Consider the following 22,013-nt stretch of genomic DNA (forward strand, 5'->3'; position numbering starts at 1 on the left):
AGCAAAAACAACACCAACAACTACAAAAACAACAACAGTAAAGATGAATTTATGCTATTCAATTAAAAACTTCAAACCAGTTTGTTATGTTTTTCGAGCACAGAAACTCGAGACTGAGGAGTGAGATATGTACGCGAATAGTGTATTTATATATAGTTGAAAAGTTTTCCATGCATAGTTGAAGCCAAACCGAGTAGTTGAATGAAAAGCGAAGGAAGGCGTGGGTGGTTTTGGAGAGATTCGGTTGATAGATTCCCGGGAGGAAAATGCAAACTGAACAGACCAAACGTCCGAGAGCTGTCGGACGACTGACTGGCTGGCTGATGAAGTTAGCACAGCATCGGAAACGAATCTCGGCCCTTGCGGTGGCCATCGGGGCTATGAATGCAAACAACATGCAGCAACAGCATCGGATGCTCTTTCCCGCTCACTCACTCATTCATTTATTATTTGCACTAGCGTTAAACAATTGATGTTAGGGGGTGTCAATTTCGCTTTTCAGTTGTTTTCATTTTCAAGTTTATTTTTGGATGCATTATTTTTCAGTTCAAAATTATAGATGTCCAATTTAGGAATCACAAAAAAAGTTTGGAAGAGGCTTACAACAAAAAAACATTTCTGATGGGAATTGATCCCCTATCTTTGGCTTTCTAACCAGCGCTTTGTTCATTACGCTATTGCAACTGATTGAAAAATTCAGTTTTTATTAATATTTTCTTCATTACCAAGAATTTATTTTATATTCTGAAATAGTATTTCTCAATTAAAAATCATTGCTTAGCACCTGAATTGTACAATCCAAAATTTTCGGAAATAATACCCACAGACATTCACATACCGAAAAACTTCCTCAACAAACATTCAACCCGACAAACGGATGAAGCCATCCAGAAGGAATTCCCTCGCCAATTTTCCGAGCTCTCCCCGGTTTAATTTTGCTTTCATTCTCGATCGAAAACTTTTCCCCAGCCGAGGATGGGTTAAAAATGTTTAAAATGTGGATATTAATTTCGGTATGTTGCTTCACCGTTTCAACCATCCAACAAAAATATGAGCCCATTCCACGGTGGCCAAAAATGGAAACGAAAACCTTTAACAACAACAACAACCACCACCATGGCAAACAGAATGGTTGCAATTTGTTGCTGTTTCTGAATCAAAAGGATACCCCGTAAATTGGCCAACTCAACCCTCCCCAGCTCCATCTTTTACGATGATGAGGGATGAGGGAGCTGTAATTTAAATGACCGAAACAATAGCCGGTTTTCCCTGGCAAATAATTTTTTTTATTCTTCTCAGTAGCTTTTCGGTTTTGTTCAATGGACTTTTCGTTCGTTCCAATCATAGCATTCGGCTAGTCTAGACAGAATTGGAATGGAGGTGGAGAAGGATGAAATTAGGAAAATTTTGGACTGAAGCCCTTTTTTGTTATTATTACTTAAATTTGAATTGGAAAAAATCCCACCTGATTATAAGGTTTCAAATGTTGATTCATGGATCTTCAATGGGAACTGTAAGAAATTGTTCAAAATATAATTTTAAGTTTATTTGGTTTGTTATTTAAAAAATCTTTTCATCCACAAAGTTTAAAAACCTTTTTTGTACAACTGGGCTTTTGGCTCAGTTGGCAAGTCGGTGCTTCCTGAGCCGATGTCCGTTAGTTCGAGCCCAAGTGTAGACGACATAAAACTAAGTTTTTATTTACTTTTTTATTTTTTTTATTAATTCAAAACCACAAAACCCGTAATCGACAAATCCTCCCAACGATGCAAAATGCACGTTGCTAAATAGTAAATCTGCTTGCTGCATGCATCCACAATCGACACTCAATAGAGCGCCCATTGCAGCATCAATTTTGCATTCTCCCCCACCATTCAGAAAGGGCTCTTCATCTCAACCAACTAAACAACTAACTATAACTGGCGGGAATGAATGAACGATGGAATAACAATAGTTATTTCATCTTCAATGCAGCCTGACCCTTGTCGCGTGGTTTTGCTAAATTGAATCGTTGATCCAGATGGCACGAAATATTCCTGACTCCTAACTTCCATTTGCGACCGATATGGAATACCATTCATCGATGACATTAGGCGTTTATTCGACAGAATGGCTGGAGCGCGCGGTTTTCGAAGCTACCTCACTCGATTATTGCGGATTTCGGAAGCTCTCATCCTTTTGTTGAGAATGGCCAGCCAGCTGTCAATGCAATTTAATTGTCGTTTTGTGATACCTATTGGCGTTTTTTAAAGGGATTTCCTTTGCTTTAATCCCTTTGCGGAAATTTTAACAAAACGTAATCGAAAACGGTTTCAATGATAGAATACCTACGTGTCATCCATAATATCAATCACCCACAGTTGAGGAGGAGGAGGAGGGAAACCATTTTAAGTTATGCAGCTCATATCGTATCGTAAGAATGTGAACGTGCTTTGTATATCGTCGTCACTCAACACCTGCATTAGGTATAGTTAGTTGCATTGACTGCATTCGCAATTACGGTAGCTGTCTTTGAATGCCAATCGGATACAGGGTGCATTTTCGATTGGGAATGCACTTTTTTGGAGAGCTCATTTGAAATAAGATCTTGCCCTTCCGGTGAGATTAGCATTAATCTTCTGAACACATTCCATAATTTAATTTAAATAACAAAATTTCAAGGTAACGAACCAAAAAAATTGTTCAGATAAAATCATCATCACTTCTGAGAAAAAAGTTATTGAAGTTTTCTTTTTTTCCTTTTTCCAAATCTGCAAAGAACGGGAAATTTCAAAGAAATCAAACTTAATTGAATCTTTGATATTTTTAAAATCATAAGTCAAATCGATCCTCAGTCTTCAACAAAGCTAAATGAGATAAAATTTTTAATTTCAAATATCTAATGACTTTCTTGAGTGATGGCAAATCTTGTCTATTGGATTTTCTAAAAATTGTAGGCCATAAGGCCAAATCAAAATAATTAATCAGCTGCAGCAGCCTTAAAAATCTGCGCTTCCTAAGTAAATTCCGTCTTTTTCCACCGGCAGGCCAAATCAAAACAAACAATCAGCAGAAGCTGCCTTAAAAATCAGCACTTTCTAAGTCACTTCCGCTTTTTTGAAAATCTACGTTTCTTAAGCCAATTCCATATTTTTTTTTGCTCCACCGGGAGGCCAAATCAAAACACACAATCAGCGGCAGAAGCCTTAAAAATCTGCGCTTCCTGAGCCAATTCCGTCTTTTCCACCGGGAGGCCATATCGAAACAAACAATCAGCAGAAGTTGCTTTAAAATCTGCGCTTCCTAAACCAATTCTGTTTTTTTTTTCACCGAGAGGCAACATCGAAATAAACAATCAGAAGCAGCTTTAAAAATCTGCGCTTCATAAGCCAATTCAGTCGTTTTTCACCGAAAGGCCAAATCAAACAAAAAATCAGCAGCCTTAAAAATCTGCGCCTTCTAAGCCAATTCCGTCTTTTTCACCGGAAGGCCAAATCAAACAAACAATCAGCTGAAGCTGCCTTGAAAATCTGCGCTTCCTAAGCCAATTCGTGTTTTTTTCACCGAAGGCCAAATCTAACAAACAATCAGTAGAAGCTGCCTGAAAAATCTGCGCTTCCTAAGCCAATTCGTGTTTTTTCAACGGAAGGCCAAATCGAACAAACAATCAGCAACAGAAGCCTGAAAAATCTGCGCTTTCTAAGCTAGTTCCGTCTTTTTTCCACCGGATGGCTTATCAAAACAAACAATCAGAAGCATCTGCCTTAAAAACCTTTGCCTAGGGGCCAATTCATCTTTTTTAACTGGAATGCAAATCGAACTAACAATCAGCATACGCCGCACACAGGGGAAAACGATGTTAAAAGGTGATCAAAATTGTTTACGCCAAAACGGAGCATTTTAGACCCATAGTGTCTTCGGGACATTTTACTTACATTCAAAACACTTTAAAATGAGCTTTTGATAAAAATGATTAAATCACCTAGCAGTGAGATAGAAAAATTATTTTTTGTATTTTTCATTTTAGAGCACTTATGTCTTTGGCAAGCATCGTAGAAGCTAACCTAAAAAAGTTAGAAGGGTTCAAAATAAAAAAATATTTTTTTATCAAAATTTTCAGTATTTTAACGATATCTTTTCAGGCCGAGCTTATTCGAGCAAGATATGTTTGAAAGAGTTTTGAGTCACTTAAAATCGAATAGTTTTGTGGAACACACTTAATAAAAATATTCAGAGTGAAACGAGTTAGATTGGAAAAACTAAGAAAAAATAGCTGTTTTCGAACACCTGTATCTTTCTAGTTCGGTTGAGTTCGGTTCATTTTTTGGTTGCAATGGAATCAAGTAGGTTTCAATGTTGTTAAAACATATAGTTTACAATTTTAAGTTGTAGCTAATTTTGTAGCTTTATAAATGATTAAAGTTAGCTATTTTCAAGGAATCTAGAGGAAATTTTTTTTTGCATTTAAAATTAGCTAACCGAAAAACAAACTCATCAAGTATACTGTATTGTAAGCAGAAAGGTAGATGATAAGGTTCGTCAATGGAGGCTTAAAATCGTCATACGCGAGCGAGAGAATGATTAGGCTAAATTTTCACCAACATAAAAACGATTGCTAATTGTCAGTTTAAATAAACTTGGAATTTGTCCTCTAGATTCCTTGAAAATAGCTAACTTTAATCACTTATAAACCTACAAAACAAACAACTTAACATTGTAAACTATATGTTTTTACAACGTTGAAACCTGCCTGATTCTAATGCAACCAAAAAATGAACCGAACTCAACCGAACTAGAAAGATACAGGTGTTCGAAAACAGCTAATTTTTCTTAGTTTTTTCAATCTAACTCTTTTCAGTCTGAATATTTTTATTAAGTGTGTTCCACAAAACTATTTGATTTTAAGTGACTCAAAACTCTTTCAAATAATATTGTTAAAATACTGAAAATTTTGATAAAAAATATTTTTTTATTTTGAACCCTTCTAAGTTTTTTGGGTTAGCTTCTACGATGTTGACGTCTTCAACAAAATTGCTACATTTTTTACAATCTAAAAACTTGCCAAAGACATAAGTGCTCTAAAATGAGAAATACAAAAAATAATTTTTCTATCTCACTGCTAGGTGATTTAATCATTTTTATCAAAAGCTCATTTTAAAGTGTTTTGAATGTAGGTAAAATGTCCCGAAGACACTATGGGTCTAAAACGCTCCGTTTTGGCGTAAACAGTTTTGATCACCTTTTTACATCGTTTTCCCCTGTGTGCGCCGCCTTAAAAATCTGCGTTGAAACAAGCATATCTAGGCAAGATCTGAGTCCTTGATTGTATCGACCTTCAGTTTTTATGTAAGTGAACTGGTCGAGAATTTACCAAAGATCGATTTTACCCAAAACTGACCAATATCAAAATTTCCACATGCTTTCTAGTTGATGAACTAATTTTATCCTTTTTTCTTTCTTTTTCTCTTTCAGGTGAGTGACCAAAAAAAGCTGTGATGAATCACTGACGATTGGCGCTAATTATTTTGTGTGGTATGAGTTACAAACTACTCTAGATTTCATGCGATGTGTGTAAATTTTTGATGATTTTTGAATTTTGAAAATAACAAAAATGACAAAAAAAAAAAAAAACAAAAAATGAAAGAAAAAAACTAAGATTTCAAAATTGTAAAAAAAGAATGAAAAAGATTAAAATAACTGACATAAAAATTACAAATACGACAAAAATTACACAATGACAAAAAATTACAAAAATTACAAAAAAAAAAAAATATGGAAAAGATGACTAAAATCGCCTAAAATGACAAACATGACAATAAGATACAAATTACAAAAATTGTCCGAATATGAAAATGACAAAAATTAAAAAATTAAAAAAACAATGATACATATGACAAAATTGGCACAAATGAAAAAAATTATAAAAAATGATCAGAATGATAAAAACTACAAAATTTACACAAATGATAAAATTATAAGAATTACTCAAATGAAAAAAAACTGACTCAACTGACAAAAATTTCAAAATCCACAAAAATCTCAAAATTACAAAAAAAAAAAAAAAAAAGATGACAAAAATTACCAAATATGAAAAAAAGAAAAAAAAAACAAAATTTTCAGAAATGAGAAGACTGAACGAAGTGATAAAAAAAAAAAAAAATGAAAAACTGTCACAAAATTAAAAAAAACTCTTAAATGGCAGAAACTACAAAAATGACAAAGTTTAAAAAAAATTATAAGAAGGACAAAAATAACAAATATAAAAAGAAGACAAGAATGATAAAAAGTCTAAATCTAAATAAAAATGGACAAAATTGAACAAAATGAAACAAATTAGGAAATTGGAGAAAAAGGAACAAAAATGAACATAAATGGACAAAAACGAACGAAAATGACAAAAATTACAAAAACATCGAAAATTTTAAAAAAATATTAAAATTACAAAAATAACAAAAACGGAAAAAATGAAAAATGACAAAAATTAAAAGAAAATGAAAAAAAAATACCAAAATGTCAAAAAATACAACAATGGCAAAAATTACATAGATGTCAAAAATGAAATAAATAACAAAAAAGACAAAAATGACAAAAATTACCAAAATTGACAAAAATGTCAAAATTGACAAAAATAACATAAATGACAAAAACGACAAAAATTTCAAAAATAGGAACTATGATAAATTCGACAAAAATTGCAAAAAGCTGTTTTTACGAAAATGACAAAAATAAAAAAAAAAAGACTGACACAAAAATAAAAAAATTACCAAATCTACATAAATTACAAAAAGTACAAAAGTGATAAAAATTACAAAATTTAAAAAAAAAAAGTGATAAAAACGAAAAAAAAAATGATAATAATGACAGCCATTCCAAAATCAATGTGAACAAAAATAACAGAAAAGGCCAAAACGACAAAAACGAAAAAGAAATTCAAAAAGTGATAAAAATGATAAAAATGACAAAATCGACAAAAAATTACGAAAATGACATGAATATCAAAAGTGACAAAAATGAAAAAACTACGAAAAATGTCAAAAAGAAAACAAAACTGACAAAAATGACGATAATGACAAAGATTCCAAAAATGATAAAAATGGAAACTGACAAAAATGAAAAAAAGAATGACAAAATTAACCAAAATCACATTAATGTTAAACATGACAAAAATAATTAAAATGACAAGAATGACCAAAATGACAAATATTACAAAAAACTGCAAAAATGACAAAAATTACAAAAATTAAACAAAAAAATCTAAATTACGAAAAATGACGAAAATTACAAAAATGACAACATTGATAAAAATGAAAAAAAAATGACAAAAATTACAAAAATTACAAAAATTACAAAAATTACAAAAATGACCAAAATGACAAAAATGACAAAAATGACAAAAATGACAAAAATGCCAAAAATTTCAAAAATTTCAAAAATTACAAAAATCACAAAATTGACAAAAATGACGAAAATGAAAAAAATGACCAAAATGCCAAAAATGCCAAAAATGACAAAAATGACAAAAATGACAAAACTGACAAAATGACAAAAATGACAAAATGACAAAAATGACAAAAATGACAAAAATGACAAAAATGACAAAAATGACAAAAATGACAAAAATGACAAAAATGACAAAAATGACAAAAATGACAAAAATGACAAAAATGACAAAAATGGCAAAAATTACAAAAATAACAAATATGAGAAAAGTGACATTAAAGACAAAAATGACAAAAATGACAGAAAATGACAAAATTAACCAAATTGTCAAAAATGACAAAAATTACCAAAGATGACATAAAACACAAAAATGGCAAAAATCACTAAAATTACCTAAATCACTAAAATGACAAAAATGACAAAAAAGATGACAATGACAAAAATGACAAAATTTAAAAAAAGAGTTACAAAAATTAAAAAAATGACAAAAAGGAATAAAAATGGTAAAAGGACAAAAAAAAAACAAAACTGACACCACTGACAAAAATTACTAAAATGATACAAAATACAAAAATGACACAAATGACACAAAAGTTATTCAAAAATTAAAAATTATCAAAAGTAACACTAAATTGACACAAAAATTAAAAAATAACAAAATTTAGAAATTTGGAATATGGCGAAAAATGCCAAAAATTTTAAAAATAACAAAAATTTAAAACAAAACAAAAATTACAAAAAATTGCGGGCTTGTGATATAGCTCAGTTGGCAAGTCAGTTGCTTTCTGAGCCGATGTCCGTGAGTTCGAGCCCAAGAGTAAACATCGATCACAGTTGTACCGGATAAGTTTTTCAATGACTTGTCCGCCAACTTCATCGTTGATATAAGTCGCGAATGACATAAAGATGTTAAAACGACTATAATCGAAACAAAAAAAAAAAAAAAACAAAAAATTGCAAGATTGAAAAAAAAATTATAAAAATGACAAAATGACACAAATATGACAAAATGAAAAATATGACAGAAAAAATGACAAAAATTAAAAAATTGAAAAAATTTAAAATTGACAAAAAACAAAAAAAAATGACAACAATGACAAAAATGACTAAAATAACTGAAAAGACAAAAATTACAAAAATTACAATATCAACAATATTAACAAAAAATAACATTCAAGGCCAAAAATAACAAAAAAAAAATTAAAGTTACAGTCATGTCAATAATGACAAAAATAAATACTGCCAAAAAATGACAAAAATAGCAATAAATACACAAAAACGAGAAAAATGACAAATATGACAAAAAAAAACTAAATTGACAAAAATGACAAAAAAAAAAATGGCAAAAACAACAAAAAAAAAAAATAGAAATTACAAAAAATACAAAAATTACAATAAAGACAAAAATATAAAAAATTAAAAAAAAATTACAAAATTTACAAAAATTATCCAAAATAACAAAAAATGAATAAAAATGAGAAAATTAAAAAAAAAACTATTTATCAACTTATTTTTATTTTTTTTATCATTTTTTTTGCATTTTCTCAGTTTTATTTTTTTAATTCCCGACAGAAACTACAAAAATTACAAAAAATTAAAAATTAAACAGAAATGATAAAACGGCAAAAATGATAAAAATGACAGAAATTATACAAATTTGCACAGAAATGGCAAAAATGACAAACATAACAAAAATTACAAAGATCACAAAAATGACAGAAAAGTCAAAGAAGACCAAAGTGACAAAAAGGAATAAAATGACAAAAATGTAAGAGTTAACAAAGATCACCAAAAATGACAAATTACAAAGACGATAAAATCGACAAAAATTACAACAATGTTTAAAATGACAATTTTTTTTTGTTTTTTTTTTTTAATTTTATTAAGGAGATTTTTAACTTTTTCAGTCAATCTTTCTTAGCTATGACAAAAATTACAAAAATGACAAAAATTACAAAAATTACAAGAAATTACCACTGAAGTGACAAAAATGACAAAAATAACAATATTTACAAAAATGACAAGTTATTCAATGGTAATATTTAAATTAATGGTAATGGTAATATTAAAATTAAAAAATTGAAAAAATTTAAAATTGACAAAAAACAAAAAAAAAATGACAACAATGACAAAAATGACTAAAATAACTGAAAAGACAAAAATTACAAAAATTACAATATCAACAATATTAACAAAAAATAACATTCAAGGCCAAAAATAACAAAAAAAAAAATTAAAGTTACAGTCATGTCAATAATGACAAAAATAAATACTGCCAAAAAATGACAAAAATAGCAATAAATACACAAAAACGAGAAAAATGACAAATATGACAAAAAAAAACTAAATTGACAAAAATGACAAAAAAAAAAATGGCAAAAACAACAAAAAAAAAATAGAAATTACAAAAAATACAAAAATTACAATAAAGACAAAAATATAAAAAATTAAAAAAAAAATTACAAAATTTACAAAAATTATCCAAAATAACAAAAAAATGAATAAAAATGAGAAAATTAAAAAAAAAACTATTTATCAACTTATTTTTATTTTTTTTATCATTTTTTTTGCATTTTCTCAGTTTTATTTTTTTAATTCCCGACAGAAACTACAAAAATTACAAAAAATTAAAAATTAAACAGAAATGATAAAACGGCAAAAATGATAAAAATGACAGAAATTATACAAATTTGCACAGAAATGGCAAAAATGACAAACATAACAAAAATTACAAAGATCACAAAAATGACAGAAAAGTCAAAGAAGACCAAAGTGACAAAAAGGAATAAAATGACAAAAATGTAAGAGTTAACAAAGATCACCAAAAATGACAAATTACAAAGACGATAAAATCGACAAAAATTACAACAATGTTTAAAATGACAATTTTTTTTTGTTTTTTTTTTAATTTTATTAAGGAGATTTTTAACTTTTTCAGTCAATCTTTCTTAGCTATGACAAAAATTACAAAAATGACAAAAATTACAAAAATTACAAGAAATTACCACTGAAGTGACAAAAATGACAAAAATAACAATATTTACAAAAATGACAAGTTATTCAATGGTAATATTTACCATTCAATCATTTGAAAAAAAGAATAGAAAAAAAACTATTCGCACTTATATCCTCAATGTTTTCCTTTGATTGCTATTTTCTGGTGATTTATGTACGACGAAATAGAAAATACTGTTTTTTACGTTTCGACCTATTGAATTTCAGCCATCTTTAGAAAAAAATGGTTTTGCTGCATTCCTCCGTTGAACGGAAAAGTTTTTTTTTAAGATGGCTGAAATCCAGTAGACCGAAACGTAGAAAATAGCAGTTTTTTCGTCTTTAATCACTTTAAAATATCTAAACTAGAAATCCATGGAAAAGTGAGGTGGAAAAAGATTAAAAAAAAAACAATCGTAATGGAAAAAGTTCCTTTTTTGCAAACCTGTTCTCATTTTGGTAAACTTTGTGATCTGGATTTTTTTGTCTGTTAAATAATTTGAAGCTTCCCAAACGTTGCATTAAAATTTCATATCCTACTATGAAATTTAATTACAAAATTCTATGCATTCTTTGGCCTTCGTTCTTTTTTTCATTGCTGTCTGTAGAGGTATTTTGCGGTTTTAATTTGTATCTTGAGAAAAAAAAAACGACATTCTGGCATTTTTCACATCTAAGACCTTCAATTTGAACCAAAATTGGGACTCTTCATATATTTTTTTATTTAACAGAAAATTTAAAAATGTTTGTTTGATTTTAACCCAGTATCGAATCATGTCTAAGTCGTTAACATGTCTGGAAGCTAGACAAAAATGTTGATTAGCAAAGGGAATGATAAAGGTAAATACCAAAAAAAAACTAACAACTAGTAAACAAATCGTAGGTACTCCACCTGACTTACTTGTCGAAAGAAAGAAAGAAGAAAAAAAAAACACGCACCCCGCCCGCTCAATTGCTTGTTTCAGCTTTGTTTCGCTAATTTCAACGCGGCGGCGCTCGCATTAAACGCGTTTGAAATTTGCTTTTTGTGTGTTTTTTTTTCACTTTTCTTTTCTTTTGTTTTGTTTTGCCGTGTCGCTGCTTCGTCTGTCGAATTAATTTCGCCCTAGCTGTTTTACCGAAACGAATTAAATAAATGCAAGGAAAAACCGACAGACGTGAATAGACCGAAACAGGTGTTCAACCGATTTACAATAGTTACTTACAACAAAACAAAACCAAAACAATAATAATGAGCCCTTTGTTGTTGTTGACAAGCTTAAATGCGACCGGCGAGGGACCCCCTCGCTGGATGTAAACAAAACTTTGGGTTTTGTTGTTGTTTTTCAATGGGATGTTTTGTTAGCCTATGAATACTGATTGACTTAATTAGATCACTGTAAATCACCGTAGCTTAAGATTTGCTTGACTTTAAAAAAAAAATTGGGATGCCGTAGAATTCAAAAATAAAAGTTCACTCTTTGTTAGTTTGAGGTCTTTAGGTCACGCGTAACGTTTTTATCCTAACGGGGATGCCAATTCTCCCAAACGGTTGTTACGAATTACACAACAACTTCAACCGATTACATGTCACTAGCAACGGTGCTTCAACACAACTATGACCTAGATTGTTCTGAACACCTCAAGCTTGTTGTCGATTCATCAACGTTGACCGATTCTTTAATTTAAGCCGCTACGATGAGTTTGCTTACCTCAGAAGTCACGTTCTGACCGCTCTCCGTGATTAATGGTCGGTCGATGAGGTAACTTTCATCACTATCCCCGAAATTGACGCACTTGGAACTTGGAAAGTCGTCGAAAGTTGTTGTAACGTGACTTATCGAAAGAAACCAATCACGAGGGGAAGATTTGTCCGAAAACAAAACAAACGAATCTCCGAACTACGTGACAGGTGCTAAAAAGGCCGTAACTCCAGTAGCTAAAGACCAGTTAGTGTTGAGTAAATGTTGACTAGAGTTGGTGTGGAGACGATCGTGTGAAGACCATCTCTAGGTGGTCTCTCGGAAATTGGACCATGGCATCTTCAGGAAGTTTACGGTTGAGTGAAGTCTTGTTAGGAGTGGTTCTAAGCCTAGTGTTAGTCTTATCTCGAAGTTCTGCGGACCCTCAAGTTTACAACAACTACAATGCCTACGAAGTTCAACAACAACCAGCAGCCTCCTGTAGTAGTTATCGACCCAAAATCGTGTGTTTCGTATCGGCCGCCGCAGATCGTTACGATACTTCGAGGATGCCACCGGGACTCTGTAGTCACCTGGTGTTGATTGACTTGATCGGGTTGAACTGTGAAGGAAAGTTGACCCTGCTTCAACAATCCAGTCGAGCACTAACCAAATTTTTGGATCTCAAGCACCGCTTTCAAGCTGCTGGAGATCCGGTGCGATTTGTGCTGGCAATAGGCGGGATCTACCAGAAATCGACCCACTTTAGTCAGGCCCTTTCGGATGAGACGAAGATCTTCAACGTGGTAGACAACATTATAACATTTGTGACTAAGCATGGCTTTGACGGGGTCGACGTAGCTTGGTTCTATCCGGGTCAGTTTGGAGGTCGTCGATCCGATAAGGCCAACCTGGTTTTATTGTTGCAAGAACTTCAGCTGAGGCTGCAGGCCTGTGGCATGAGTTTGTCTTTAACAGTTGGAGTAGATCCTCGGGACATCGAAACCAGCTACGATGTTCCGCAAATTGATCAGTACGTAGATTTCGTGAACCTCCTAGCCGGGGACTACCATTCGCCTAGGAAACCTTCGCATGTTTCACCTTTACATGGGGGATCACCCAATGATCGTTTGAATGTTGTAAGTATGAGTTGTCTTAGAAGAGTTCTTTTCTTAATTTTGTCTTTCTTCAGCAATACAGTGTGGAAAGCTACGTTAAAGCGGGGTTGAACCCGCAAAAGATTGTCATTCTTCTGTCCACCTATGCTTATCTGTACACGTTGAAGATCAACGGTGCTAAAGAAGGTCAACCGTCGTTGAAGACTGTTCAGAAGCTAAGTCTCCTGAGTGCCCAGGAGCTGATGGAACGTGAAAACCTAATGGTCTCCTGGGATGACTCTCGGGTAGCTCCGTACGCTACTTTAACGTACGGAAGCACCAAGAAGTGGCTCACCTTCAACAACCTTGAGTCGTACCGACGAAAGGCCGAATACGTCCTGGAGCAACAGCTCGGTGGAGTCGGTATCTTCACCCTGGACCAAGACGACTACGCCGGCCTTGGAGGAAACGGCAACTACCCCTTCCTATGGTCTTTGATCAGCATAACTCAACCGGAGATTGGAGAAGAGGACGACCCAATGCACCTCCAATACGTTCCAAATGACCCCAACAACTACTGTCCGACCTGTGGGGATCAATATCTGGAACCTCCACAGTCCACCTGCCCGCATTGCCAACAAGCTGCGTAAGTCTACAGCTTTTCACTTCTTCCGCTTCCAAAACCCAATCGCTAATCTCCCGTAGTTCACTTCCAGAGAGAACCCCTATCATCCTGGAGACGTTGACGAGCTCCGGGGAGGCGAAGACGTACCTTATCGAATCCGAGCCGGTAGTGCCGGTACGTACCTATCGGGGTCGTATCCGGACCCGTCGGGACCCACAGCCTCGGGGCGGTATCTTCCAAGCGCTTTTGGGCCCAGTTACCCCGAGGTCGAGACCCTCGCAGCATCCCCAGATGATCCAGCAGCAGATGGTTGCGGGTGCTCGTCCGGGTACCAGTATCCAACAGCAATCGGGGAGGCCGCTTCAGGGTCTGTTCAATCGGGTGCTGCCCCCTGCGGGTCCGCTGCGCTCGTTGCTTAACCCGTATCGACCCACCAAACTACCGCAACCCAGCATGAGTCTGGTCAACATCAATGTCTACAGGAATTGAGAGTTGCTTGGTCGTTAGACAGTAGAAACAGCTCTACGTTTTCTGTAGACTTTGAACCGACTGATTTTTTTAGGATTAAGTTTTAATCTTAAGGTTGATCACAATTGCACTTCTGTTTGTTAAAAGCACTCATTCTCCGAAATATCTAAATATATGTTTCATGTCATTGTAACTTGATCTGTTCAAGTTTTTTTAAAGCTGGAAATTTTTTTAATCATCTCACTACATCTCTATTCTCTAATTTTAATTACTATCTCAATCGAAAGAATTCCAAAACCACACATACCATTTAATCTTCTTCATAAATAAAACCACCCCTTTACTTCCGTTTTCGAATTTTACCCCCCAAGACGATGTGATACTCTCACTCATCTTTCCAGTAAGCGATACTCGTCGTACCTTGCAGCATCCATTATCACATTACAGAATTCTTCTGTACTTTTCTTCTTCTGGGCAATAAATTCCCTGGGCCCTGAGATATGGTAATTTATGAGTGCCATCCCCATTCCTTCCTATCTTGAGCGAGACTTTATTTACTTTCCACCCCTTTTTGTTTTAGGAGAAATGAAAGCGGCGAGGCTGGGCAATCTTTCTGGGAATCAAGAACGGAGCATCTAACACCTTCAGGCGGTTTAATATGACACCCAATAACTCATATCGGGTGGGGTTTTCCCTCGACGATGATAACATGAAGTAGGAAAGGGGTCTATGAACTTGTCACCTTTATTGTCTGAAAGTTTTTAGAACGCCCACCTTTTGGGTGCATTTAGGCGTCATTTAGGAAATGCATCTGATTTGTAGCTTCTATAGAATGTTATCAAATGGAGGGAACGACAAAGAAATTTTTTACAATCCCCGAAAAATTATACCTCCTGATTTTTTTTTATTGCTATCAGACTAGTTGTTCATTGTCGAAACGGCAAAAAGTTTTGATTCTTTGCCAAAGAACTAACAAAATCGAAAAATTATTAAAAAAAAAATAAAACTCGAAAAGTTGAAAGAATAAAAAAAACTCAGAGAATTTATTATTTGAAACAATCGAAAAACTCAGAAGATTCCAAAGAATCTTCAAAATATGTTTTGAGACTCTCCTTGAGGCACGGTCATGATTCTTAAGAGACTCTTTTGAAATTTACCTAAATCTTTTTGAGGACAATTTTGAGACTCTCTTAGGATCCTCGATCTCAAAAGAGTCTTTTCAAAGGGGTCCAAAAATGGTGCCGAAAAGAGTCACAAAAGTATCTCAAGAGATTATCAAAAGTGTCTCAAATGAGCTTTTAAAGAGTATCAAAACACTGAGATTATTTTTGGACACTTCTTACACTCTCTTAGGGATCGGTTTGTAAAAAAGTCTTTGAAGAATTTCAAAACAGCCTTCATAAAAATTCACTTGAATCTAAAAATTTTGTGTAATACAGTAAAGAGACTCGAAAGAGCTGAGTAGTCAATAAGTCGAGTGAATCAAAGAGGAAACTAAGTAAAAGACTCAGGAGAGTCGAAAGAATCGAAAGAGTCGAAAGTAATAAAGTGAAAAGAGTAAAAAATAGGAGAATAAAAAAGCTAAAAAAGTCATAAGAATCATTTGAGATTCTTTTGAGTTTGTTTTGAAACCGTTCTGAGACTTTTTAAAGACTCTCTTCGACTCTCTTTTGAGTCTATTCTAAGACTGTTTTAAGATATTTCTGAGGTTTAATTTCTAAAGAATCAACAAGACAACAAAATTTCCATGACCTGCTTACCTAATTAATACGGGTTAATCCAACTAGCAGTTTTATTATGGTTTTATTAGGACATTTTATACGCAGCTAGTTTTATAACATTTTTATTATGGTAACAAAAAAAATGCTTAGATTCTTGATTCAACCATTTGCTTTTAGGTAGTTTCAAAAACGCTTATAAAGCATGTACTTAATATACTGTATAAGTTGTCTAGACACAGTTCTGAATGCTCTATTAAAACTCCAACATAACATAAACTAAGAAGTTTGTTTCAAGCTTTTTTTTGCATGTTTTATAAAGGCTCGCAGTGCTTGATTTTAAAACCGTAATAAAATTAGGTGACAGTTCTCGATCAAGATGTCAAAACAGGACACGCCAAGCCTTGATTGCACATATTTGATTTGGAATAATAAGTCATGTGTGTTATGTTTGAGTTGAATAAAAAAAAATAAGAGCGTCTCAAAAGTTTCTCAGAAAAGCCTCAAAACATCTTAAAAAGAGTCTCAAAACAGTATAAAAAGGTCTCAAAACAGTTTCAAAATCTAAAGAGATTCTTTGGAGACCATTTTTAAGTACTTTTGATTTTCTTTTCAGACTTTTTTGATATTCTTTTAAGACTATTTTGAGTGAAAACTCAGTCTCAAAAGAGTCTTGTCAAAGGAATCTTAAGAAAGCCTCAGAAGAGTCTTTGAAAAAATATCAATAATGACTTAGAAAGGTCTTAAAAGGACGTCAAGACAGTCTTGAGATTCTTATTTAAATTCTTATGAAAGGCTTTTGTGAGAAATTTGCCATTCCAGGATTTTTTTTAGATTATTTAGGGAATGTTCAATGAATTTGAACAAACCCCTTTGAAAATTTATTAAAAACAGTATCGGAGAATCTTGAAAGAGTCTCGAAACAGTTTCAAAAATGTCTCAGAAGATTCTCAAAACATTCAAGTCTCAAATAGTACATGAATAGTCTCAAAAAAGTTTCAAATGTGTTCTGAAAGTTCATTCTGGACTCTATTAAAAAACCATTGAAAATCTTTTCTGAGACTCTTCTGGGATTTAGATCTGAAATGCTTTATCAACATTTTTTAAATAATCTCTTGACAATTTTGTTAAAAAATCAATGTATGTATTAAAGCTTTAAAAAAGAAAAAAATCTTCTACGAGTGTTTTGAAACAAATGCATTTCAAATCTCACGATCAAAGGCGTGGCCTAGTAGAACATGTTCCACAACGCTAATGGTTTCAATTCCGTGCTCTCTCCTTGAAAAAAAAAATAACGGCGCCGGCCACGTCCTAGTAGTCAATTGATATTTAAGGGGGGAGTACAGTCTAACACTTTCAAAAAATCGATTTTTTTATTTTTTTATTTTCTTCTTGTAAAACATTTCAAGCATGTTGTGTCAAATTTTCAAGTCAATCGAAGCAAAACTGTAGAAATTATAGGCCTTCATCTCCTCTTATCTAATACTGCAAGAATTCGACAGCAGAAACTTCAAACGCGTTTTTCTCGAAAGCACATTTTTAAAGTCAGTGGACATCGTCATTTGAAAACTACTTCACCGATTCTTTTCAAATTTGGAACATATTTTCTACATTTAAAATACCAAACCCCAACGATTTCCTTTTTTCACTTTGGGGAGATTTTACAGATAAAAAATGGCAGATTTTTTCGTGAAAAATCGTAGTTTTTACTTCAAACAGCCCAAAACAAAAAAAATCCTGTTTTCTAAAAGGCATCCTCGAAAGTGCTCCGTCACCGGCTCATTTTTGAATATTTTTCTACGAAAACATTACTAAATGTTCTTTAAACAATGCTTTGTATAATGCAAAAAATTTGAGTACATTTGTTTGAACGATAGCTCTAAAAAAATTCGTGAAAATGGTGTTTTTTTTTACCCGTTAGACCCTACTCCCCCCTTAAGAAAAAAGAGAAAGGAATGAAAAACATAAATTTGCGCTTTAAAACCGATGTCACCATTCTATCAAAAACAATTTTTTCCGATTAAGGGATACGAGCTGGGAACACTTTTGACAAGTGTATTGATCTGACTATTTTTCTGTGATCTTTTTCGTGATTGTTTTCATTCGAGACTCTATCAAGATTCTTAATCTTAAAATAGTTTCGCCAAAGGAGTTTTGAAAAAAGTCCCAAAAGCTTCTCAAAAGCGCATTAAAAGGGTCTGAGGGGAGTCTGAAAAAAATTTCAGCGCCTAAAAAAGGTCTGAACAGTCTCAAAAGAGTCCCAAACGAATCATAAAAGCAAGTGGTTCTACACGGGTTTTTAAGGAGTTTTAAAAAATTTAAAAAAAATGGTGACTTATTACCTCGAGGAATATTCGAAAGTCTTAAGAGACTCTTTTTAGGACTCTTTTGAGACTCTCTTTCAGAAGAGTCTGAAATCTTCTGAAAATCTTTCGAGACGTTTGAAAACTGTTTTAAGACCCGATTAAGACTCGGTTGAAATTCTTTAAGACCCTGAGGCTATTTTAAAACCTTTTGAGACCGTTTTGAGATTCTGAGGCGTCCGTTTAAAACTCTTATGTGTACCATCTTTTTAGAAAATTATGTGTTTCTTATTAAATATTGATACTCTTTGAGACTATTTAATGGCATTTTTAATGTATTTTTTTTAAGACTCACTTTAGTGACTTTTTCAAAATATTTAAGATTCATATGAGTTACCTTAAAGAAACAAGGGAGTCTCAAAAGTTTCTTTGAAAAACTTTTTTGAAACACTTTAACTCCTTTGAAAATCTTTTGGGATTTTTTAGAGCCGCTTCTAAAACTGTTTTGATGAGCCGTTAGAGACTATTTTGGGTTGCTTTGAGACTGTTTTACTATTTTAAGACTGTATGAAGGCTCTTTCGAGACTTTTTTCAAGCACTTTTCAGATTCTTTTGAGAATGTTCTGAGACTCTTTCGAGACTATTTTGACACACGTTGACGACTTTTTCGAGACAGTTCTGAGATGATTTTGAGATTTCTCGGGTACTCTCTTCAAACTCTTATGTGATACTTATGCGAGACTCTTCTAAACTCATTTGAGCCTCTTTCGAGGCTTTCGGGATTTTTCTAAGACAGTTTTGAGCTTTTTTTTAAGTGTTTTTACTTGTTTACAAAATTTTCTATATTGGAGATTTTTCTGAAATTATTCTGAAACTTTTCTGAAACTCTTCAAACCTCTTAGTTTGTAATTATTAAGAAACTCTTTTGAGACTCTTTGAAGAGTCATTTGACAAAAAAATTGAAACTTTCTTGATATTAATTTGAAACCCTCTGGAGACCCTTTTCAAACATTTGTAGGACTTTACATAACACCTACGAGAATCTTTCGAGACTCTTTTAAGACTATTTTTAGATTTTCTGAGATTCTTTAAAGACTCTTCGATAAATGTTGAGATTCTTTTAAGACTTTTTTGAGACTCTTTTGAGTTCTGAGATCTTTCACGCCTGTTTTAAGATTTTTTGAAAAACTTTCGATGCTTTATTGAAACTCTTTTGAGACCCCTACAAGATATTGTTGAAACTCTTTTGAGACCTTTTGAAGATTTTTGGGTTTTATTTTTTGAGAGGTTTATAAAATTTTTTAAAACATTTCTTGGATTATTTACAAAATGTATTAAAACTCTGCTGAGATTGATTTGGGATTCATTTTAAATCATCTCGAGACTCTTTTCAGACATTTCTAGAACTTTGCATACACCTTCGAGACTCTAACGAGATTCTTTTAAGATTTTCTGAGATCATTTTTTACCTCTCTAGAGACTATTTGAAGACTCTTCGATAAATGTTGAGATTCTTTTAAAACTTTTTTGAGACTGTTCTGAGTTTTGATATCTTTTATGACTCTTTTAAGATTTTTGAAGCACTTTGAGACTTTATTGGAACTGAGACTCTTTTTAGATTTTAATTTAATGTTTTTTTTTGGATTATTTAAAAAATGTTTTAGAACTCGTTGAGACTGTTCAATCATTTTTTGAGATTTTTTCAAAACTCTTTTAAGACTTTTTTGAGCCTGTTTTAAGCTTTGAACTTTTTTGAGATCATTTCATGACTGTTTAGAGACTCCTTTAAGAGTTTTCAACGAATGTTGAAAATATTTTAAGCCTTTTTTGAAACTCTTCTGTGACTCTTTCAAGACTCTTTTGAAATTTTTTTGAAAGACTTTTGAGTCTTTTTTTAAACTCTATGTGAGTTTATTGAGAGATTTTACAGTGATTTTACTGAATTTTTTTACATTTCTGAAACTCTCTCAAAATTCTTTTGTGATCTTTTTTAAATATTTTCCAAGAATGTTTTGGATTCTTTTGAGACAGTTTTATGACTGTTTTGTTACTCTTTTAAGACTCTTTTGAGCCTCAGTTAAGACTCCTTATAGTAGTTTTAAGACCATTTTATGACTCTTTTGAGATTTCCGTTAAGACTGTTATATGGATGGTGAGATTTTCTCCAGACTGAGATTTTCAAGTGTTTTTAAACCCGGGGAGAGGGGATGGGGGTGGTCTCATTCAACCCTTTTGAGCTTATTAAGCGATTTTTTTGGGTATTCTACAAAAACTTTTTTTTAACATTTCTGAGACATTCTTTTCAGAATTTTTTTGTAATATTTCTGGAACTTTTTGGAACTCTTTTGAGATTGTTTTGAGATTTTTTTGAGACTTTTTCAGCCTCTTTTTAAGACTTTTTCAGTCTCTTTTAAGACTTTTTGAGCCTCAGATAAGAGTTGTTTAAGATTTTCTGAGACTATTTTAGGGCTGTTTTGAAACTCCTCCAAGATTTTCAAATGAATTTTCAGATATGACTGTTCCTATTCATATTTTTTAAAGAAATTTTAAGACTTTATTGACATTTATGAAAATTTTTAAAATAATTTTTTTGAGATTCTACTTTCTCTTAAATTTTATTAAAAGGTATTTTTTGGCTTATTTTGGAAATGTTTTGGAACTCGTTTGAGTCCTTTCTGGCTTTTTGAGACTTCTTTAAGTTTTTCTATAAGACCATTTCACGACTCTTTTGAGACTCCTTCAAGACTCTTCCATATATAGTGAAATTTTCTTCATACTTTTTAGGGGCTTCTCTGAGTTCTCAGACTCATTCAAGACTTCTTTTAGATTCTTTTGAGAGGTTTTCATTTTTTTTTTAATTTTTGAAACTCAGGAGAGCCTCAATTTGTGGAATAAGTTTTCAGAGATTTTCTCGGATTTTATTGAAAAATTCTAAAAAACATTTCTGAGAATCTCCTAAAATTCTTTTAAGACTTCTTCTATTATTATTTTGCGAATGTTTTGGAACTATTTTGAAATTGTTCAACGACTTTTCTGAGACACTTTTGAGACATTCTGAGCCCTTTCGAGCCTCAGTTAAGACTTCTTTTTTTGGACTTTTTCTAGGACTCTGAACCCATTTTATAACTCTTTTGAGAATCCTTAAAGACTCTTCCATGGATTGTGAAATTTTATTCAAACTTTTTTGAGATTGTTCTGAGAGTCTTTCAAGACTTCTTTCAGATTCTTTTGAGAGGTCTATTTTTTATTTGGAAACTCAGGAGGGCCTCAAACCCTGGAATTATTAAAATTTTACTGAAAATTATAAATAAAAACATTTCTGAGAGTCTCCTTAAATTCTTTTAAGACTTTTTTTAAAATTATTTTGAGAATGTTTTGGATATATTTTGAGATTGTTCCATTACTTGTTTGAGACTCTTTTGAGATTTTTTGAGCCTCAGTTAAGAGTTATTTAAGATTTTCTGAGACTATTTTAGGACTCTTTTGAAACTCCCCTAAAATTTTCTAATCAATTGTGAGGTTCTTTTCAGACTTTTTTACGACTGTCCTGATATTCTTTCAAATATTTTTAGAGAAATTTAAGAGACTTTATTGACATTTAAGAGATTTTTCAAATATATTTTTTCGAGATTCTACTTATTTTTTTTTTCGGAGACTCTCTTAAATTCTATTAATAGGTTTTTTTTCTATTATTTTGGAAATATTTAGAAACTCCTTAAAATTTCTCT

The 22,013-nt window shown here is 32.3% G+C and overlaps 2 protein-coding genes across 15 annotated transcripts in view; both read left to right on the forward strand.

The window, feature by feature from the left end:
• LOC129756767 (supervillin) overlaps positions 1 to 22,013 on the forward strand; it is a 1,054,002-nt gene that overhangs the window by 847,999 nt on the left and 183,990 nt on the right. The gene's annotated exons all lie outside the window — the stretch shown is intronic.
• Positions 6,066 to 13,451, forward strand: LOC129756770 (probable chitinase 10). Its single transcript, XM_055753776.1, has one exon. It carries the CDS (start codon positions 12,428 to 12,430, stop codon positions 13,301 to 13,303), a length of 876 nt encoding a protein of 291 aa, XP_055609751.1. The 5' UTR covers positions 6,066 to 12,427; the 3' UTR covers positions 13,304 to 13,451.

The sequence above is a fragment of the Uranotaenia lowii genome, chromosome 3 (genome assembly GCF_029784155.1).
Source record: "Uranotaenia lowii strain MFRU-FL chromosome 3, ASM2978415v1, whole genome shotgun sequence".
In the NCBI taxonomy this organism is placed as follows: Eukaryota; Metazoa; Arthropoda; class Insecta; order Diptera; family Culicidae; genus Uranotaenia; species Uranotaenia lowii.

Excerpts from the sequence above, each read along its gene's own strand:
- LOC129756770 (XM_055753776.1), top strand. The coding sequence starts at position 12,428 with ATGGCATCTTCAGGAAGTTTACGGTTGAGTGAAGTCTTGTTAGGAGTG.